Below are 15,167 nucleotides of genomic sequence, written 5' to 3' on the forward strand. Positions count from 1 at the left end.
GCTCCACTAGGAGCTGTCCTCCCACAATGTTAATCCTATAAAGATCATGGCAAGAGTCGTTGGAGACATGGCCAAAGAAAGATAACATTCAAATTCCTATCGCAGATCTCCCTACTCACAAATTATTATTATGGGATCCATCCAACCCAAAGAACAACAATACGATGTCCTTATCATCGGCGCCGGTCTCTCGGGTATCTGCGCACTTCACAACTTCCGCAAGCGCTTTCCGTCGTGGCGCGTAGGAGTTCTCGAGGCAGCCGATAATGTTGGAGGAACTTGGTATTGTAACCGCTACCCTGGAGCACGAGTCGATACCGAATCACTCTCCTACGCATACTCGTGGGATAAAGAGCTTTTGAACGAATGGACCTGGAAGGAATCCTTCTCCACCCAGTCAGATGTCCTCCGTTATATTGAACATGTCTGCGACAAGCACGACCTCTACAGAAACATCCAACTCAATACTCGAGTCAAGACGGCCCTTTGGCAGGATAAGAACAACACGTGGCTGTTTCGCGACGAAGTCGGAACCCACCACCGGACTCGTTTCTTCGTCAGCTGCATGGGCTTTCTGTCAACCCCGACGCTCCCTGTCATTCCGGATATTGAACTGTTTCAAGGCAAATCTTTTCACACTTCCCGCTGGCCGAAGGGGTTTGACATGAGTCATGATCTGGCCAATAAACGAGTCGGTGTCATCGGCACCGGAGCAACGGGCATTCAAACAATCACAGCCATATCCAAAGAGCCGAGCATCAAATCATTGAATGTTTTCCAACGAACGGCAAACTGGTCTGCGCCATTACGAAACGAGCTGATTAGCTCTGGGCAGATGGAACAGCACCGGAAAGACTACGATGCCCTTTTCCAGCTTTGTGCCTCAACACCCAGTTGCTTCATGCACCAGTCCGACCCGCGCAAGTCCCTAGAAGTGTCTGCAGAGGAGCGACTAGCGCTTTGGGAAGATATCTACGCAAAGCCCGGTTTTGCCAAATGGCTCGGCACGTTCAGCGATACATACAATAACAGTGAAGCAAACAAACTCTACTCCGACTTCATGGCGAGCAAAATTCGAGCTAGAATAAATGATCCCGAGGTTGCTGATAGCTTGATTCCAAAGAATCACGGCTTCGGCACCCGACGAGTCCCTCTTGAGAGTGGCTACTTTGAGGCGTTTAACCAGCCCAATGTCCACCTCGTTGATCTCAAGAAAAATCCGATTGAGCGCGTCACAAAGAATGGCATTATCACGTCAGATGGCAAAGAGCATAAATTGGATGTTTTGATCTATGCAACGGGCTTCGATGCCATTACCGGTGCATTCAGCTCCATTGATTGGACAGGGAAAGACGGCCGACCACTCCTCGGCCCCAGTAACACCAAGCAAGGCGAGCAAGCTATTTGGGTGGATCACCGACCTCGTACATACTTAGGTATGACAGCTTGTTCTATGCCCAACATGTTCATGGTGCTAGGCCCCCATCAACCATTCGGTAACGCTCCCCGAACCATCGAGCACGCCGTCGAAGTTATTTCGGATCTCCTGCAACACTGCAAAGACAACAACTACTCCTACGTAGAGCCGACGGGAGAAGCTGTGGATGCATGGACTGAACACGTTGTTGAAAGCAGCAAAGGTGCCCTGTCAAACGAAATCGATAGCTGGATGACCGGGGTTAATACGAATGTGAAGGGCAAGACTGTTCGGAGTGTTGCGAGATATGCTGGCAGTGCGATAGAGTATCGCCGGAGATGCGCCGAGTCCAAAGCAGCTGGTTGGAAGGGGTTGGCATTTGCCCAACCCTCGAACTCCAAGCTTTGATATGGATGAATATTTATGAATTATTAGATTCAAACGTATTATTTCCTATTTGGTACATACACCGTCCGATATGCAAACGACAATCACAAAGGAACAACCTCAGTCAGACCCCAAACTAGCCAATAAACTAGCAGACGGAGCAAAGAATGTCGTCCCAGTAAGTGGCTTCGAGAAATCAAGGATGCGATCATGCAGACCAGGCGGATCCCCAACAAACATACGCTCCAACATTCTTTCAATGACCCAAAGACGACGAGTATAGCCGATAAAGTAAGTCCCAAATTCGCCAGCACCAGGAGATCCAAATGGCATGTTATCACGAAGAATATCATGCTCGTTCCCATCCTCATCTTCAATGGTGTTGAGTGTCTTGTGGGAGCGCTGTCCAGACTTCGCATCGTCTAGCTCAACATTATCTATCTTGGTGCGACCGATAATCCTCTCCTGCTGTTCCGTGGACAGATCTTTCCACCCGGGTAGATCATGGGTGTACTTCTGTACAACGATATAGCTGCCACCCGAGGCGGAAGCATCTTCCTCTGCGACCAACACAGAAGCCGGAACCGCCAATCCAACGGGATTAGCCGTTCCATCGACAAAACCAAGAAGATCCCGCACATCAAAGTACCGAAAGCCGACCGTCTCGTCGACAACAGAGACCGAGTCCCCTAGCTGATCCATCAACTGACGTTCAAATTCAAAGCAGATATCTCTGCGCTCGGAGCGAATGTGGAAAAGCAGATCACCGGCGGTCGAGACCGCCGTGTGTTTTTCGCCTTTGATCTCGCGGAACGGGCGCAGTTCTGAAGGTCGAGGAAGACCCGTGAGGCGATCCCAAATGTCACTTCCAATGCCGACGGTGCACGCAAATTGCGCGCTCAGGTCACGGATGGATACATTTTTGGCGAGGCTGTCTACTCCTGCTAGTGTAGAGCGCACGGTTTCAATGGCGTCGGGCTTGTTGGCCACGGAGAGAACAAGAAATGTAGCTGATTGTGTAAGAGGGGCGTCCACACGCTGAGGTGCTATTGGCACACGATGGGTGCTCATATCTGCTTTTTGATATACCTCGGGAATGCGACGGGTGGATATACGTTGGTTGTGGAATGTACGGCCGGCGAGGGTTGGCTGGTTGGTGTACTGCCGTTCCTTTTTGATAATACTTATTGAAGCAGCTTGAAAAGTATTTGGACGACCAACGGCACACAATGAGAATGAGGGAAGAGTGTTGAAAATATATGAGCTGACCAGTCTCCTGGACTTGGTCATACTTTAGCTGCTAGCGGCCCTAATCGGAGGGAACTGCAGTATTATAAAGGACTCGGCTGATCTGGGTGCATCAATTGATTATAATAAGGAAAAAATGATTGGCCAAATTGATGTTCTAAGACTATGCAAAAGCGGAAGAAAATAGGTCGATGCTACATTGTAGGTGATGATGTCACACCCGCTGGAGGGAAAATACGGGCGACTAAGTATGGCACCGGTTCATAACTCTCTCATTGGATATTACCTCACCGTCTTCTTGAGCATACCTAGGTACATATGTATACAACATGAATTGTGGTCGGCCGCTTATGCGGCCTCGTCATGTCTTTTTGGTGGTCTTTTAGATGCTCTTTTTAGATGCTCTTCTTAGGTACAAAAGAAGGCGGTAAAAAAGGCATATTCCATATAAGAGACTTTTCTACATATAACCTTTGACTATATAATTAATTTCAACTTTATACCTAGGTAATAGTACGACCAACTATTAATCTTAAACCCTATACACATCAGATTATATCTCTTTTTTAAACCGGCGTATCTTCTAAGTTGGCCTTTACGATAAATAGATCATAATAACTCTTAGGCCAGAAGGCTTTAATATTACTGATAAAGATATAATTAGTGTCCGATCCCTGGCCGGGATATACATACCTTCGCATACTTGTAAAGTGAGAGTGGATCTACCTAGGTAAATTAATGCCCGTAGGAAAAGATTGACGTGTATGTCGATTGGTGCATCATGTTCTGATAATATAAAAGACAAAAGAGGTGACTTGATAATCGTAGAACCAAATAATATCTATAAATGCATGCTAACTTACCGCTGGGTGTACCCGCCATCCACAAACAAAGCCGTTCCAGTAACAAAAGAGGCCCGCCCACCACTCAAATAAACAACACCATCGGCAATCTCCCCCGGCTGACCCATACGCTCCATTGGAACGGCACTAGCGACCTTCTCCTGCATAGCGGCCAGTATCTGAGGCGACTTGGTCGTCAACGGGGTCTCGGTATACCCAGGACAGATAGCATTGATGCGCAACCCATCCTTAGCATAATCCTCAGAGGCAGTTCTCGTCAAGCCAATAACCGCATGCTTTGTGGCAGTGTACGCCGTCGACAACGCAATTCCAGCAACACCCTGAATAGAGGAGAAGTTGACAATTGATCCACGCTGCAGTGGCCTACCATCGATCGAGGACTTGATAGGCTCCTGCTTCAACATGATCTTGGCAGCAGCGCGCAGAACGAAGAATGTGCCCGTCAGGTTGACGTTCAAGATGCGCTCCCAGTCGGATGTTTCGCAGAATGCAGCTCCGCCTGCGTGCTTCATTGCGATTCCGGCTGCGTTGACAACGTAGTCGAGTCGGCCGAATGTCGTCGCGACTTCTTGGACGACTTGATTGACGCGGTTCTCGTCTGTGATATTGGTGGGGTAGGTCAGGACTAGGCATGGTGTCGCTCCTGCTTTGCTTTGTTGCTCTTCGATCTCTGCTTTGACGGCTTTTAGGGCTTCGGGACTGATGTCGAGCAGGGCGATTCCTGAGGCGCCATCTCGGGCGAATGTCTTTGCACAGGCGCGGCCAATGCCTGAGGCGCCACCTGTGATAAGGGCAATTCCAGAGATGTCCATTTGAGGTGATGTGTGAGGGTTGGGTGAGTTGATTGGTCTGTTGACGCGCGCAGCGAGAGTGAGTTTAGCTGAAAAGAACAAAGCGATGAAGCAGTGACGGTTTATATAGTCTTCCGCGGAACGACCTAAATAATAAAAATGACAGCTCAGTATCTCTCTCCAAGTAGGAGACATACTTTTCCTCCTTCGATGAATGTGGGGTAGTCGCGGAAACTTGCCTAACTCGCATCTGGTGATAGCTGTGCAACCCACTTATGACAACACACCTCGTACTTGCTTTCCTATCTTCATAGATTGTATACTAGACTGACACGTACTGCTGCTGATGCATATACTTATATTGCGGGGTTGTTGCTGATTCTCGCCTTGGATTTGAGACAGCCTAACACTGGCAGATTGTGGAAGTGTTAACATTATGTTTAGGAGAATAGAAAAAGGAGATAGATAAAACCCGTAATTCTCATCATCATACTTTATACATAAAATAATAGATATCCAAATTTACAATTCATGGTGGATCGTCAAAAACTGGGTTATAGGCTCATTTATTGTGCAGACGATCATATCAGAAATCAGAATATCTGCTGCAATGGCACAGTGCTCTTCATCAGATCCAACCAAGTTATACTTTTCCCATTAGAACAAGTCTTCTCTTGCCAAATTCGCTGAATATTGGCCAATGTCTCAGTAAAACAAGACAAGCCACTGCGGCGTGCCGAATTCACAAACCAGTCCGAGAATGATGCCTGAACCAATGGATCCTCGGCTTCACAGGCCGCAATAAATGCAGGCCAAATGAATCCTGCTGAACCATGTACCACGGTGGAGTCTCTATGCTCGCAGCGTAGTAGACGATCCAAGACTCCCAAGACCTTTTGCTGTAGCAAGGAAGCATCCACATCGTGGATTCGACGGTAAAAGTATATTCCCAGTGCATTCTGCATGGCATGAAGCATATTTTCTATTATTTCGTGGTCGAGTTCGGATTGGATATTCTCCAGGCTGGGTAGTGGCAGGTTGTTGATGTAGTCCTCGAGAGTCTTCGCGCGGCCAATGAACTCTTTCAAGCTAATGCAGTTGGATGCATCGTCTGCTTCTGCCGCATCCTTTTCTTTCCCTAATCTAACAACCTGAGATAGAAGAAAAACCCAAGCTTCAGGGATGCCAAATATCTCTGGGTAGAGAGTGTCAGACCAGAACCCAGGTCTTTCGAGATGCAGATCATTCTCGCCCTCCTCTTGTCCGCGCACTCTCATCATTTCTTGGTCTAAATTCTTCCAACCCGATAGTCGAAATGATAGACTGTCAAGGCTGTAGTTTCCCAGTCCGCTCGTTTCAATTGCCGCGTGCACGTGATGACGCTGTCTTGAGTTCGCTCCACAAATGAAGACACTTTCATGGATGATGCGCTCAAAAACATAGCAGTGATGTAGTAATCGAACCTTTCGGGACTTTTTGCGTGGGAGTCCTCTTAAGCGAATGAACTTTTCGGCTTCCACAAAGTAATATTCCGATTGCTTTCTGTTCCCTGAGAACATTGTCACTTGGACCATGGTGAGCAATGCCATCAAGATTGACTTGTATTTCGCTACTTTTGGGACATCGTAGGCGGTCGTGAGCATCATTCTTGCATGTTGTTGAGCTTTATGTTTGTAAATTATGGCCTTTTCGCTCCATATCTGGGATCGAGAGACTCCTCCCAGGCTGAATGCACTTATGGCCAATGTCCCATAGAATGCACACAAACTGGCATCACTCATATCGTCACCGAGAGCCAAGCCAGCGAGGCAGCTCTTGGTGTGTGGTATAAAAAGGACGTGCCAAGGGGTTTTGGAGTGCCGGAGGGGGGTCATCAAGCTAATTACAGCCGAGACATAGTGCTTGAGAAGGAACACTGCATCTTGTGGCACGGCCTTGGTGGTACCCATAGAGGAGGTGAATGAGGTGGGTGATATGGGCTGATTGTAAGATTGGTCTGGAAAGCATGATGTGGCTGAATATTCATGTGCTGCTGGGTCATCTTCCACGCAATCTTGGTCCAGCATAGCGTCTAGATATCCCGGGAAAGGTGGACTTGGTACATTCTCTGCTTGATCAAATGTGAACTGCATCAAGGCTTGGGACCAAGGCGACAGATGCAACTCGGATGGAGGCAAATAGGGATTGCTGAGTGGGATCACATCTTCCGGGGAACTAGAATGCGTCTCTTGATGGTCGTTCACGGCTGGTTCGCAAGGCAAGGTGTCTCCATCTTGGTTCAATCTAAACGCTCCGAATGGACCTTGATGGATTTCAATCTCATCCGAAATTGTTGCCTTTTCGCATTCTTCATCAATGTTGGATATAATTTTGAGAGTTGTCTTTGGAGGAGCACTTAAGACAAGGCATTGGCTCATGCGTTCTCTTTCTTTGAGTGAAAACAATGGTCGACGAAAGCGGACCCCATGACTGCGGGATGAGCCCTCGAAGTCGAAAAAGATATCTTTCTTGTATCCGCCACAGGCCAGCCCAAAATATTGACACATTGAACATTCTGGGCGTCCTTCGTCGCATTTGACATGTCGACTTCGACACTGTACACCAGGTTAGGAATAAATTATTATCACTCAATAAAATGACCAAACGTACTGTGGCACACCCTGTAAAAGAACGGGTATGAGTAATAGCCTCGTGCATACTTTCTTGAATTGAATCTGCCATCTTCTGGTGATTGAACAAGGAAAGTGTTGTACATAGAAGTCAGTGGGGGGAAAGTGGATCGGTCGATCGCCGATAGCGGAAACCTTCCTATTTTGACGGTGCGCGGTCACTTTCCTATTACATCGGACTATCTACATAGTTAGGTTAGGTAACTATACACGTTCTACGTGTGGAATATCAATTGATGTATATTCAATCTTGGAAGGTAGGCTCTGGATTTCTTATAAATATGTATGTTATAGTGTGCAATTCCATATGTAGCAATTCTCTTTCGCAAACGGTGTATTACAACCTCCATTCTCCTCATCAGTGAAGACCTAGCCGGCAGTCTAAAGCAATGGCATCTTTCCAGGATAAAGTGGTAAGTATCAATGCGTGATCTATCAAGATATGTTATGCTAACAATATCTCACCAGGTCGCCATCACAGGCGCAGCCTCCGGAATGGGGCTGGCAACGGCAAAGCTTCTGGCTAGTCGAGGTGCGATAATCTCTCTCGCCGATATAAATGAGAAGGCCCTCGAACATGCTATTGAGTCCCTCCCAAATAGCGAAAAGCATATGACCACGGCTATCGATGTGCGCAACAGAATATCCGTGGATGGATGGATCCAGTCGACTGTTGATAGGTTGGGCAAGTTGGACGGTGCTGTGAATATGGCCGGAATTATCACGCCTGCTGCTCCAATTAAAGAGGAAACCGATGAGAATTGGGATTTCACTTTCTCTGTGAATACACGCGGGGTGTTCTTCTGCCTGAGGGCTGAGCTGAACGCAATGAAGGCCGGTGGTAGCATCGTGAGCCCCATCCCGGTGTTCGATCTGAAAGATACAATGCTGAAGCCTTTCTATGATAGGTCTCTGCTGCAAGTGTTTTCGGTCAAATGGGTGCACCCGGTGTCTCGGCCTACTGCGCTAGCAAAGCAGCTGTTATTAGTCTGTCGCAGACGGCAGCAAAAGAAAATCAACATATTCGAGTCAACTGTGTTTCGCCAGGTAAGCATCCCTTCTGTGACGGATTCTGACATTGGTTAACTAACCTTTTAGGTTCAGTCAACACACCCTTGTCCGCTGGTGAAGACCCTGAGGTTGTGAAGCGCGGCTTGCAAAAGACAGCACAGAAACGACAGGCAGAGCCAGTAGAGATTGCAACTGTGATCGCATTTCTCCTTTGTGAAGAGGCGAGCTTCGTGACTGGAGCTGTGTACAATGTAGATGGGGGTTGGATGTGCTAAATACTAATGTGAAAATGAAAATTGCAGTAGATGAAAATAGATACGCTACCTAGGTAGAGTTATTGTCCTTGGTTTGTTTGCTGGTTCCTTTAGTTTCTACATATTTACATACGCATCGCATGTGACCAACGACTAAAGTTTGTTTCACTTCCAACTCTCCATCTTCCTCTCTATCTTCCTTTTCTCAACTTCCATCCTTTTCAGCTCTCTTTTCCTCTGCCCAGACTTTTCAGAATTTTGCACTTGTGATTCTCATCAAATGAATCATGGCCGTCCGGGAATCCTGGTTCCCGAAGGAGCTACATGAAGGAAACAAGGTCTCCCTCGACAAGCCCACCCCCTCGCAATGGGTGATCGGCAAACCGGTCAATACGCATAGCTACCAAGCTGATGAGATGCACTATGACTCTTACGCATGTGCTCAGTTCGAATGCCATAATGTTACCGATGGGAAAAGGGCTTTATGCGTATTTACGTTCAGGTTCCACATACCGGTTATGACCACGCGGCCAAAGCTACCCTCGCCCAAGAAGCAACCAAATTCACCCCTCCGGAGCTAACTGCATACAAATTCCTCACCTCCAATCGCTCGCAAAATACGCCTACACTGCTAGCATACAAAAGAGGCACTCAACCGACCGAAGGACCAGTTCCTGGTGGACATGTCACATGGATTGTATGGGAGAAGGTGCCTGGAAAATGCCTAGGAGATTACAAATATGCCTTTGTGTACTGGGATATGATACCTGAGCAACGAAAGCGTGTCCGTGAGGGCTTCCTTCGAGAGATTCGGTGAGCAAACAATATCCCAACTACTATCGGGTACCTTCGGAAGGCTAACGATATGATGATCATTAGTAATATCATGAAAATGGGATGTTTCCCCCAGAGGCCTGGCCCTTCTAACTTGATTTGGAACGCGAGCTCCGGTGCTCTGTATGCTGCTTCTTCTTCTTATACTCATGGGTATTCAACTAACATGTCGCTACAGGTATTTCGTTGGTTTCCGGGATTCGATGCCTTTCAAGCCCAAAGAAAACTGGGATGAATTCTACGAATCGTGGTTGCCGGATTTCGATCTTGCTAAGCCTCCTCAGATAAATTTCGACTGGAAAATAGATTACAGAGGTAATATGGACGGCTGGAAACTTTGATTTGATGATTCCAAGGTTGCTTCAGACAACAGGTGATCATTTCTCTAGATTATCTTATCTCAATACTTTGAATTCTTAATTCTAGCATTTTCAAACGGTAGGCTTTTAATCGTTAGCACCTCGAAGCTCAAGTTCTCTACAGTGTGGATTTTATCCTTATATTCTCTCCACTTTAAGATCTAAACCGCACACTCAAATCGTATAAGAAAAAAGTTGGTTCACATGTTGTATAGCCTTGCTGTAGTCTATGCTTTACCTCTAACACTACCTATGTAATAATAGGGCGAAAATGACTAAAATAGACATTAAAATTAATACTCAAAAGGGAGTGAAAAACCCGCGAAAAATAACTGAATAAGGTGGCTTACTATTTTCGTTCTCTATACTGCAAATTCTAAATAATTGGAACTTCTAACACTTGAATTAATATAAAACCTTCTTTAGCCGATATAATGGCTTATTCACTCAATTTAGGGGAGTTCCCAGGCTATATCTACCACCGGGCTGGAATTCACCTTCCTATTTTGCTAGCTACCCCACACCTATTTGTGCCTACCATTCTACTCATCGTCTTTATCTCGAACTTGACAAGATTATGGGTGCCTGGGCTTTGTGTGTAAACAGCTAACAGAATTAAGTCACTCCTTGTCACACCTCACTTCGTGTGGTAGAACTTAGGCGCTATATCTAGTATCACGCCAAACACAATACCAAGCGCTAAGCTAGATAATAGCACGGCCAACTATTAATCTCAAACCCTTTAAAGACAAGATTATATTTCTTTTTTTTAAACCAGCGTATCTTCCAAGTTGACCTTTACGATAAGTAGATCATCATATTAACTAACTCTTAGGACAGAAGCCTTCAGTATTACTAATAACTATATAATTAGGTAACTAACTAGTTTCCGACTCGTAGCCGGGATATACCGTCGCATACTTGTAAAGTCAAAGTGCATCTAAACTAATGCCTGGCAATATGAACCAATAAGAGAGTATGAACCAGTGGCATACTTAGTCGCCCGTAGAGGACTGCTGGAGGATAACCTTATTCAAAGTAAGAGCAAAGTGAGATTTGATGATTACTACCTAGGTAGCTTATCCTATCTAGATGTATCATCCGCAGTTAAGCCGCGTTGTTGGTGCTTCTCGTCAGGTTGACTACTTGATGTACGGAAACTACTTCGAAGGCAGAGTACAGCAGTCTATTACCACCAGTGTGCTAGTTCAGAGATACAACGAAGAGTAAAAATAAAATAAATGTTGGGATTGTTTGCCTGCAGTATATTACAGAGTATCTAGGTATATATTGCTTGTTGTGAGTTATATATTTTCATTCCCGAGTGCTGGATAGCTGATACAGTCTCCCATTACTCACTTTAGTCCCACCTTCTAGGAAACACGGAGTGGTATTGTCCATTCGCTCTCGTCTTTCCTCTCCCTCAAAGGTCTGATGTTGGGAATCCAAGGACTAGGAATTGAAGCGTTGAGAATTAGACTTGAGCTCGCAACTTGCGTAGAGAATTGGTACTTGTAATGTTGGTGTATTCAGATAGATAAAAGTACTCGTACTTCAAACCATCTACTCGATTGATCTTTTACTCTTACTGCTTATCAGGTAAGCTTTTTAGCCTTCTCTTACTTTCTACTCAATTGATGTTTTACTCTTACTGCTTACCAGGTAAGCCTTTAACCTTTTAATCCTATCCACTGGGTTGGTCTCCTACTACCTATCTGGTGAGCATTTCAACCCTCTTCTACTCTACTCGATTACTTCTCCTATCCATTAGGTTGGTCTCTTACTACTTATCTGGTGAGCATTTTAACTCTCTTCCCCTTTACTAGTTTACTCTTTTACCCTTCTTCTTCTTCTTCTTCTTCTTCTTCTTCTCCTGTCCACTCGATCGGTCTACATGATCTACTCGGATTGGACTGCTTATCCAAGTTTTCGCCCAGTTTCATGACTTCACATCCTCTCATCACTCCACCAAGCCCGCGAGACTAACATTAACCTCTTTACCATAGAGAAATGCCTCGAATTTTACCTCTCACTGCACCAGACGTACTGGGTACGCCCCTCCCAAGCCTCCGAGTAGGCTCCGTTCACACAACCAGTAGTGCTCTGCACAGGGTGAATTTTGTGCGCCGATTGAGGGAATGGACAAACTTCCGCCAAGATGCAATTGCCCGTGTGTCCTCAAACGTACGCTGGAGCCGGCGCACGATTGATGTGGCTATGATTGGCCAGGGTGCAGAAAACTCAGTGTCACGAGAGCAGCTAGTACTAGGCGACGAGCACGGCCTACAGGGGCGTTTGAACGAACGCCTCTGTAGGGCAGTCACTTCCTGTCTCCAAGCGCAGGGCTTCAACATACGAGCTGGGGACTTCAAGGCAGCAGTTTCAACTGCAAACAACGCACCCCCAAGAGTTCCAGATGCAGTTATGATTAATGCCAATGCCGCAATCAAGCTCATTGGTAAATTGAAAACTCCATGGGCCCGCGACCATATCAGGATGATGAAGGAGGGGTTGCGACTGTTTGAGAAGGGAGATGAGAGAACCTTGCGTCGCATTCTTGGTATGGATGACTTGACATACAGCAATACTAAATGTACTAATATAACTATGCTATAGGGCAAGTGGCTAGGTATATGCACGATGAGAACGTTATTTACGGATTCCTATCCACCTACAACGAGACGATCTTTTTACGGAAGGTCGATATCCAAGGTGTTTGGACCCTCGAGTACTCTCCCGTGATTACGCACAACAACGAGTATGACCCCCAAAGGGGGACTATTACCACACGGCAAGGACTCTTCCATTTAGCCGTCCTCGCAGAAACTGCACCCGCGTTTGGCAAGAATCTCCCAGGCAATCAAAATCAGCGTTGGACCAACTAGTGAGGTATTGATGAGATGGGTGTGGCACATTAGGCCACAACCTAGGACGTTTGTTAGTCCTGGAACCTCGCTTCATTTTCCACACCATACACACCACACCTCTCTTGGGTCTTTTTCTGACATTTCGTCTCGTGGATTCCGATATGATTATTATCATTGACTGCTAGACCCGTGGTGACACTGGTGGTTTGTGTCCGACAGCAGGGAGGAAACATTGTTATTTCGTCTGGGAATTCAGTTATCCCGATCTACACCACGTGGAGATCGTTCATCGTTTGTTTATTCCCCTCACATATTCATACATATGCGGCGTGGCCCTTTTTTTTTTTTTTTTTTTTGAATGGGGTTGATTTATCCTTAGGGGTATCCTTTCGTGTTTCTTCTTTCTCCCCCCATCTTTAGTTTACATTGAATAACATCATCTTTCTTTGATTAAAGACCTAGCTGGTAATATGAACTTCAAAATTGGATATTCTAAGGCCCGTCCTACCTTTGATCAAAATATGGAAAGTTGATAGCTAAAAATCTAATCCAATAATGATATTCAGGGTTTTTGTGGAAATATATCGCGGTGCATGCATACACACATATAAGTAGCGAACTAGTCCACTCCAGGGCTTAGTTAGTTGATTAGTTAGGGCTTTTCGGGGCTTACGTATCCGCTTTATGGCTGTACTACGCAGCGGTATAGGCGCCAACTGCCAAACCCCCATTTCCGGTAAATGTTGATGTCTTGATGCTTAATTATGGCCTGGCGGCCTGAATTACTACCTTGGTGACTATGACACTCCCCTTAGCTCAAAGTAGCCTGATTTTGCTGGCGTTCACAGCTCTCAAAAATGAAGCTTTTCAACAGCATACAAATGCAGATATTAACCGGATCTAAAAATATATCAACTAGCGGTATTAGAGCTAGAGCCCTAGGGAAACACAATTGAAGTCGAAGACAATCCCTAATTTAGATCAGTCTGATCGATATTCTAGAAATCAACTATATATTAGCAAACCATTGAAATGAAACAGCGAGTACTCGAATTCTACTCCTAATAGATTTAATAGTATCGTGGAAGTAGGCGAGAAAATAAGGCAACACTAATATGTTCTAGGAGAGTCCCAAATATCAAAACTAGAAAGGTCTGCCAGTTTCTTCCACTCTCGTCTACAAGTGGAAGTTGGGCTCCGGGAAGTCGGTGCTATACGCCAACATAGTATGCGAATAGAACATGTGACCAAGTACTAAGGTTTGCTTTCACTTTTAACGATCCCTCCTCTCTCTCTCTCTACCCAAGTTTCTTCCTTTCCACCCAACCATTTCCTCGTCTCGCACTTCTACCTCTCGTCGGATCAATTATGGCCGTCCCACAATCCCGGTTCCCAAGTGGACTAAATGAAGGCGACACAGTCACCCTCACTAACCCTAAGACCTCGAAATGGATACTCGACAAGATGGTTAATACGCACGACGACCAATGCAAAGATCGTTCCCTTGATTCTTACGTATCTGTTCTTTTCGAATGCCACAATGCTACCAATGGAGAAGAGGCTTTCATGCGCGTTTACGTCCAAGTTCCACACACTGGCTACGAGGACGCAGATAAGGCTACTCGCGCCCGAGAAGCAACCGAATTCACACCCCGCGAGCTAAAGGCCTACAAATTTCCCACTGACAAAGGCTCGCAAAATAGGCCTCCACTCCTAGCATACAAGCTAGGGACTCAGGGTAGCTCAGATATAGTTCCCAAAGGACACATTACATGGATTGTATGGAAGAAGGTGCCTGGAAACCGCCTAGGAGATTTCAAATCCGCCTATGTACTGGGGTATGCACCCTGATGAACGAGAGCGTGTCCGTGAGGCTTTCCTCCGAGAGCTTCCGTGAGTCGAGTACCTTTCAACAACGAGCAGTTATCCTAATATAAAATTATTTACAATTAGTCAAGCTAAGAAAATGGGGTATTTCCCTGAGGGGGCCAAGCCTCGGAATCTGGTCTGGGATGAGAATAAGGGTGCTCTGTATGTTGTTTATTATTCTTTACTAGGAGTTCGACTAACATATCGCGGCAATTATTTTTTTGGTTTCCGGGATGCAATGCCTTTCCAGGCTAAAGGCACTTTCGGTGCAGAGTGGTAGCCACGGTTTGATCTTGCTAGGCCCCCTCAGAAACATTTCCAATAGAACATGGATTACAACAGTGATATCTCGGACTGGCAACTCTGATTTTATCATCGCCTCGGAGAATAGGGCACCGTCGCTTGTGACTATCTTGGTTCATTGCTGCCAAAACACCGAGACAGAGGAGTGAGAGGAAGGTGAGCAGTACGACTGTATTTTCTGTCAATCATTAGCGAATAAAAGCGGAAAAAGGAGAGAAAACGATGTAGCCACATAATCTACAAGTATAATGTCACCTTTTACACAGCACCTGTCTTTTTCGACACTCGATGAAAT

The 15,167-nt window shown here is 45.9% G+C and overlaps 8 protein-coding genes across 8 annotated transcripts; 5 read left to right on the forward strand and 3 right to left on the reverse strand.

Annotated features, from left to right (window-relative positions):
• Positions 1-130: 130 nt before the first annotated feature.
• On the forward strand, positions 131-1,825 carry N7455_000115 (flavin-containing monooxygenase; the record flags this gene model as incomplete). Its single annotated transcript, XM_040960748.2, has 1 exon — positions 131-1,825. One exon carries the CDS (start codon positions 131-133, stop codon positions 1,823-1,825), a length of 1,695 nt encoding a protein of 564 aa, XP_040808770.2.
• Positions 1,826-1,924: 99 nt separating this feature from the next.
• Positions 1,925-2,875, reverse strand: N7455_000116 (Dyp-type peroxidase; the record flags this gene model as incomplete). Its single annotated transcript, XM_040960809.2, has 1 exon — positions 1,925-2,875. The coding sequence occupies one exon, from the start codon at positions 2,873-2,875 to the stop codon at positions 1,925-1,927; it is 951 nt and encodes a 316-aa protein (XP_040808784.2).
• Positions 2,876-3,911: 1,036 nt separating this feature from the next.
• N7455_000117 (SDR family NAD(P)-dependent oxidoreductase) lies at positions 3,912-4,727 on the reverse strand (the record flags this gene model as incomplete). Its single annotated transcript, XM_040960766.2, has 1 exon — positions 3,912-4,727. One exon carries the CDS (start codon positions 4,725-4,727, stop codon positions 3,912-3,914), a length of 816 nt encoding a protein of 271 aa, XP_040808759.2.
• Positions 4,728-5,299: 572 nt separating this feature from the next.
• On the reverse strand, positions 5,300-7,427 carry N7455_000118 (Zn(II)2Cys6 transcription factor; the record flags this gene model as incomplete). The annotated part of the gene is made up of 2 exons (XM_040960780.2): positions 5,300-7,300; positions 7,356-7,427. 2 exons carry the CDS (start codon positions 7,425-7,427, stop codon positions 5,300-5,302), a joined length of 2,073 nt encoding a protein of 690 aa, XP_040808750.2.
• Positions 7,428-7,764: 337 nt separating this feature from the next.
• On the forward strand, positions 7,765-8,661 carry N7455_000119 (SDR family NAD(P)-dependent oxidoreductase; the record flags this gene model as incomplete). The annotated part of the gene is made up of 4 exons (XM_040960787.2): positions 7,765-7,788; positions 7,844-8,224; positions 8,284-8,422; positions 8,474-8,661. The coding sequence occupies 4 exons, from the start codon at positions 7,765-7,767 to the stop codon at positions 8,659-8,661; spliced, it is 732 nt and encodes a 243-aa protein (XP_040808772.2).
• A 463-nt stretch (positions 8,662-9,124) lies between these two features.
• Positions 9,125-9,815, forward strand: N7455_000120 (uncharacterized protein; the record flags this gene model as incomplete). The annotated part of the gene is made up of 3 exons (XM_040960755.2): positions 9,125-9,453; positions 9,520-9,597; positions 9,653-9,815. The coding sequence occupies 3 exons, from the start codon at positions 9,125-9,127 to the stop codon at positions 9,813-9,815; spliced, it is 570 nt and encodes a 189-aa protein (XP_040808768.2).
• A 2,028-nt stretch (positions 9,816-11,843) lies between these two features.
• N7455_000121 (uncharacterized protein) lies at positions 11,844-12,718 on the forward strand (the record flags this gene model as incomplete). The annotated part of the gene is made up of 2 exons (XM_065603733.1): positions 11,844-12,393; positions 12,450-12,718. The coding sequence occupies 2 exons, from the start codon at positions 11,844-11,846 to the stop codon at positions 12,716-12,718; spliced, it is 819 nt and encodes a 272-aa protein (XP_065462224.1).
• Positions 12,719-14,068: 1,350 nt separating this feature from the next.
• Positions 14,069-14,551, forward strand: N7455_000122 (uncharacterized protein; the record flags this gene model as incomplete). The annotated part of the gene is made up of 1 exon (XM_065603734.1): positions 14,069-14,551. The coding sequence occupies one exon, from the start codon at positions 14,069-14,071 to the stop codon at positions 14,549-14,551; it is 483 nt and encodes a 160-aa protein (XP_065462225.1).
• Positions 14,552-15,167: the final 616 nt, after the last annotated feature.

The sequence above is a fragment of the Penicillium solitum genome, assembly GCF_028829755.1.
Source record: "Penicillium solitum strain IBT 25940 chromosome Unknown utg000001l_segment0_segment0, whole genome shotgun sequence".
NCBI lineage: Eukaryota > Fungi > Ascomycota > Eurotiomycetes > Eurotiales > Aspergillaceae > Penicillium > Penicillium solitum.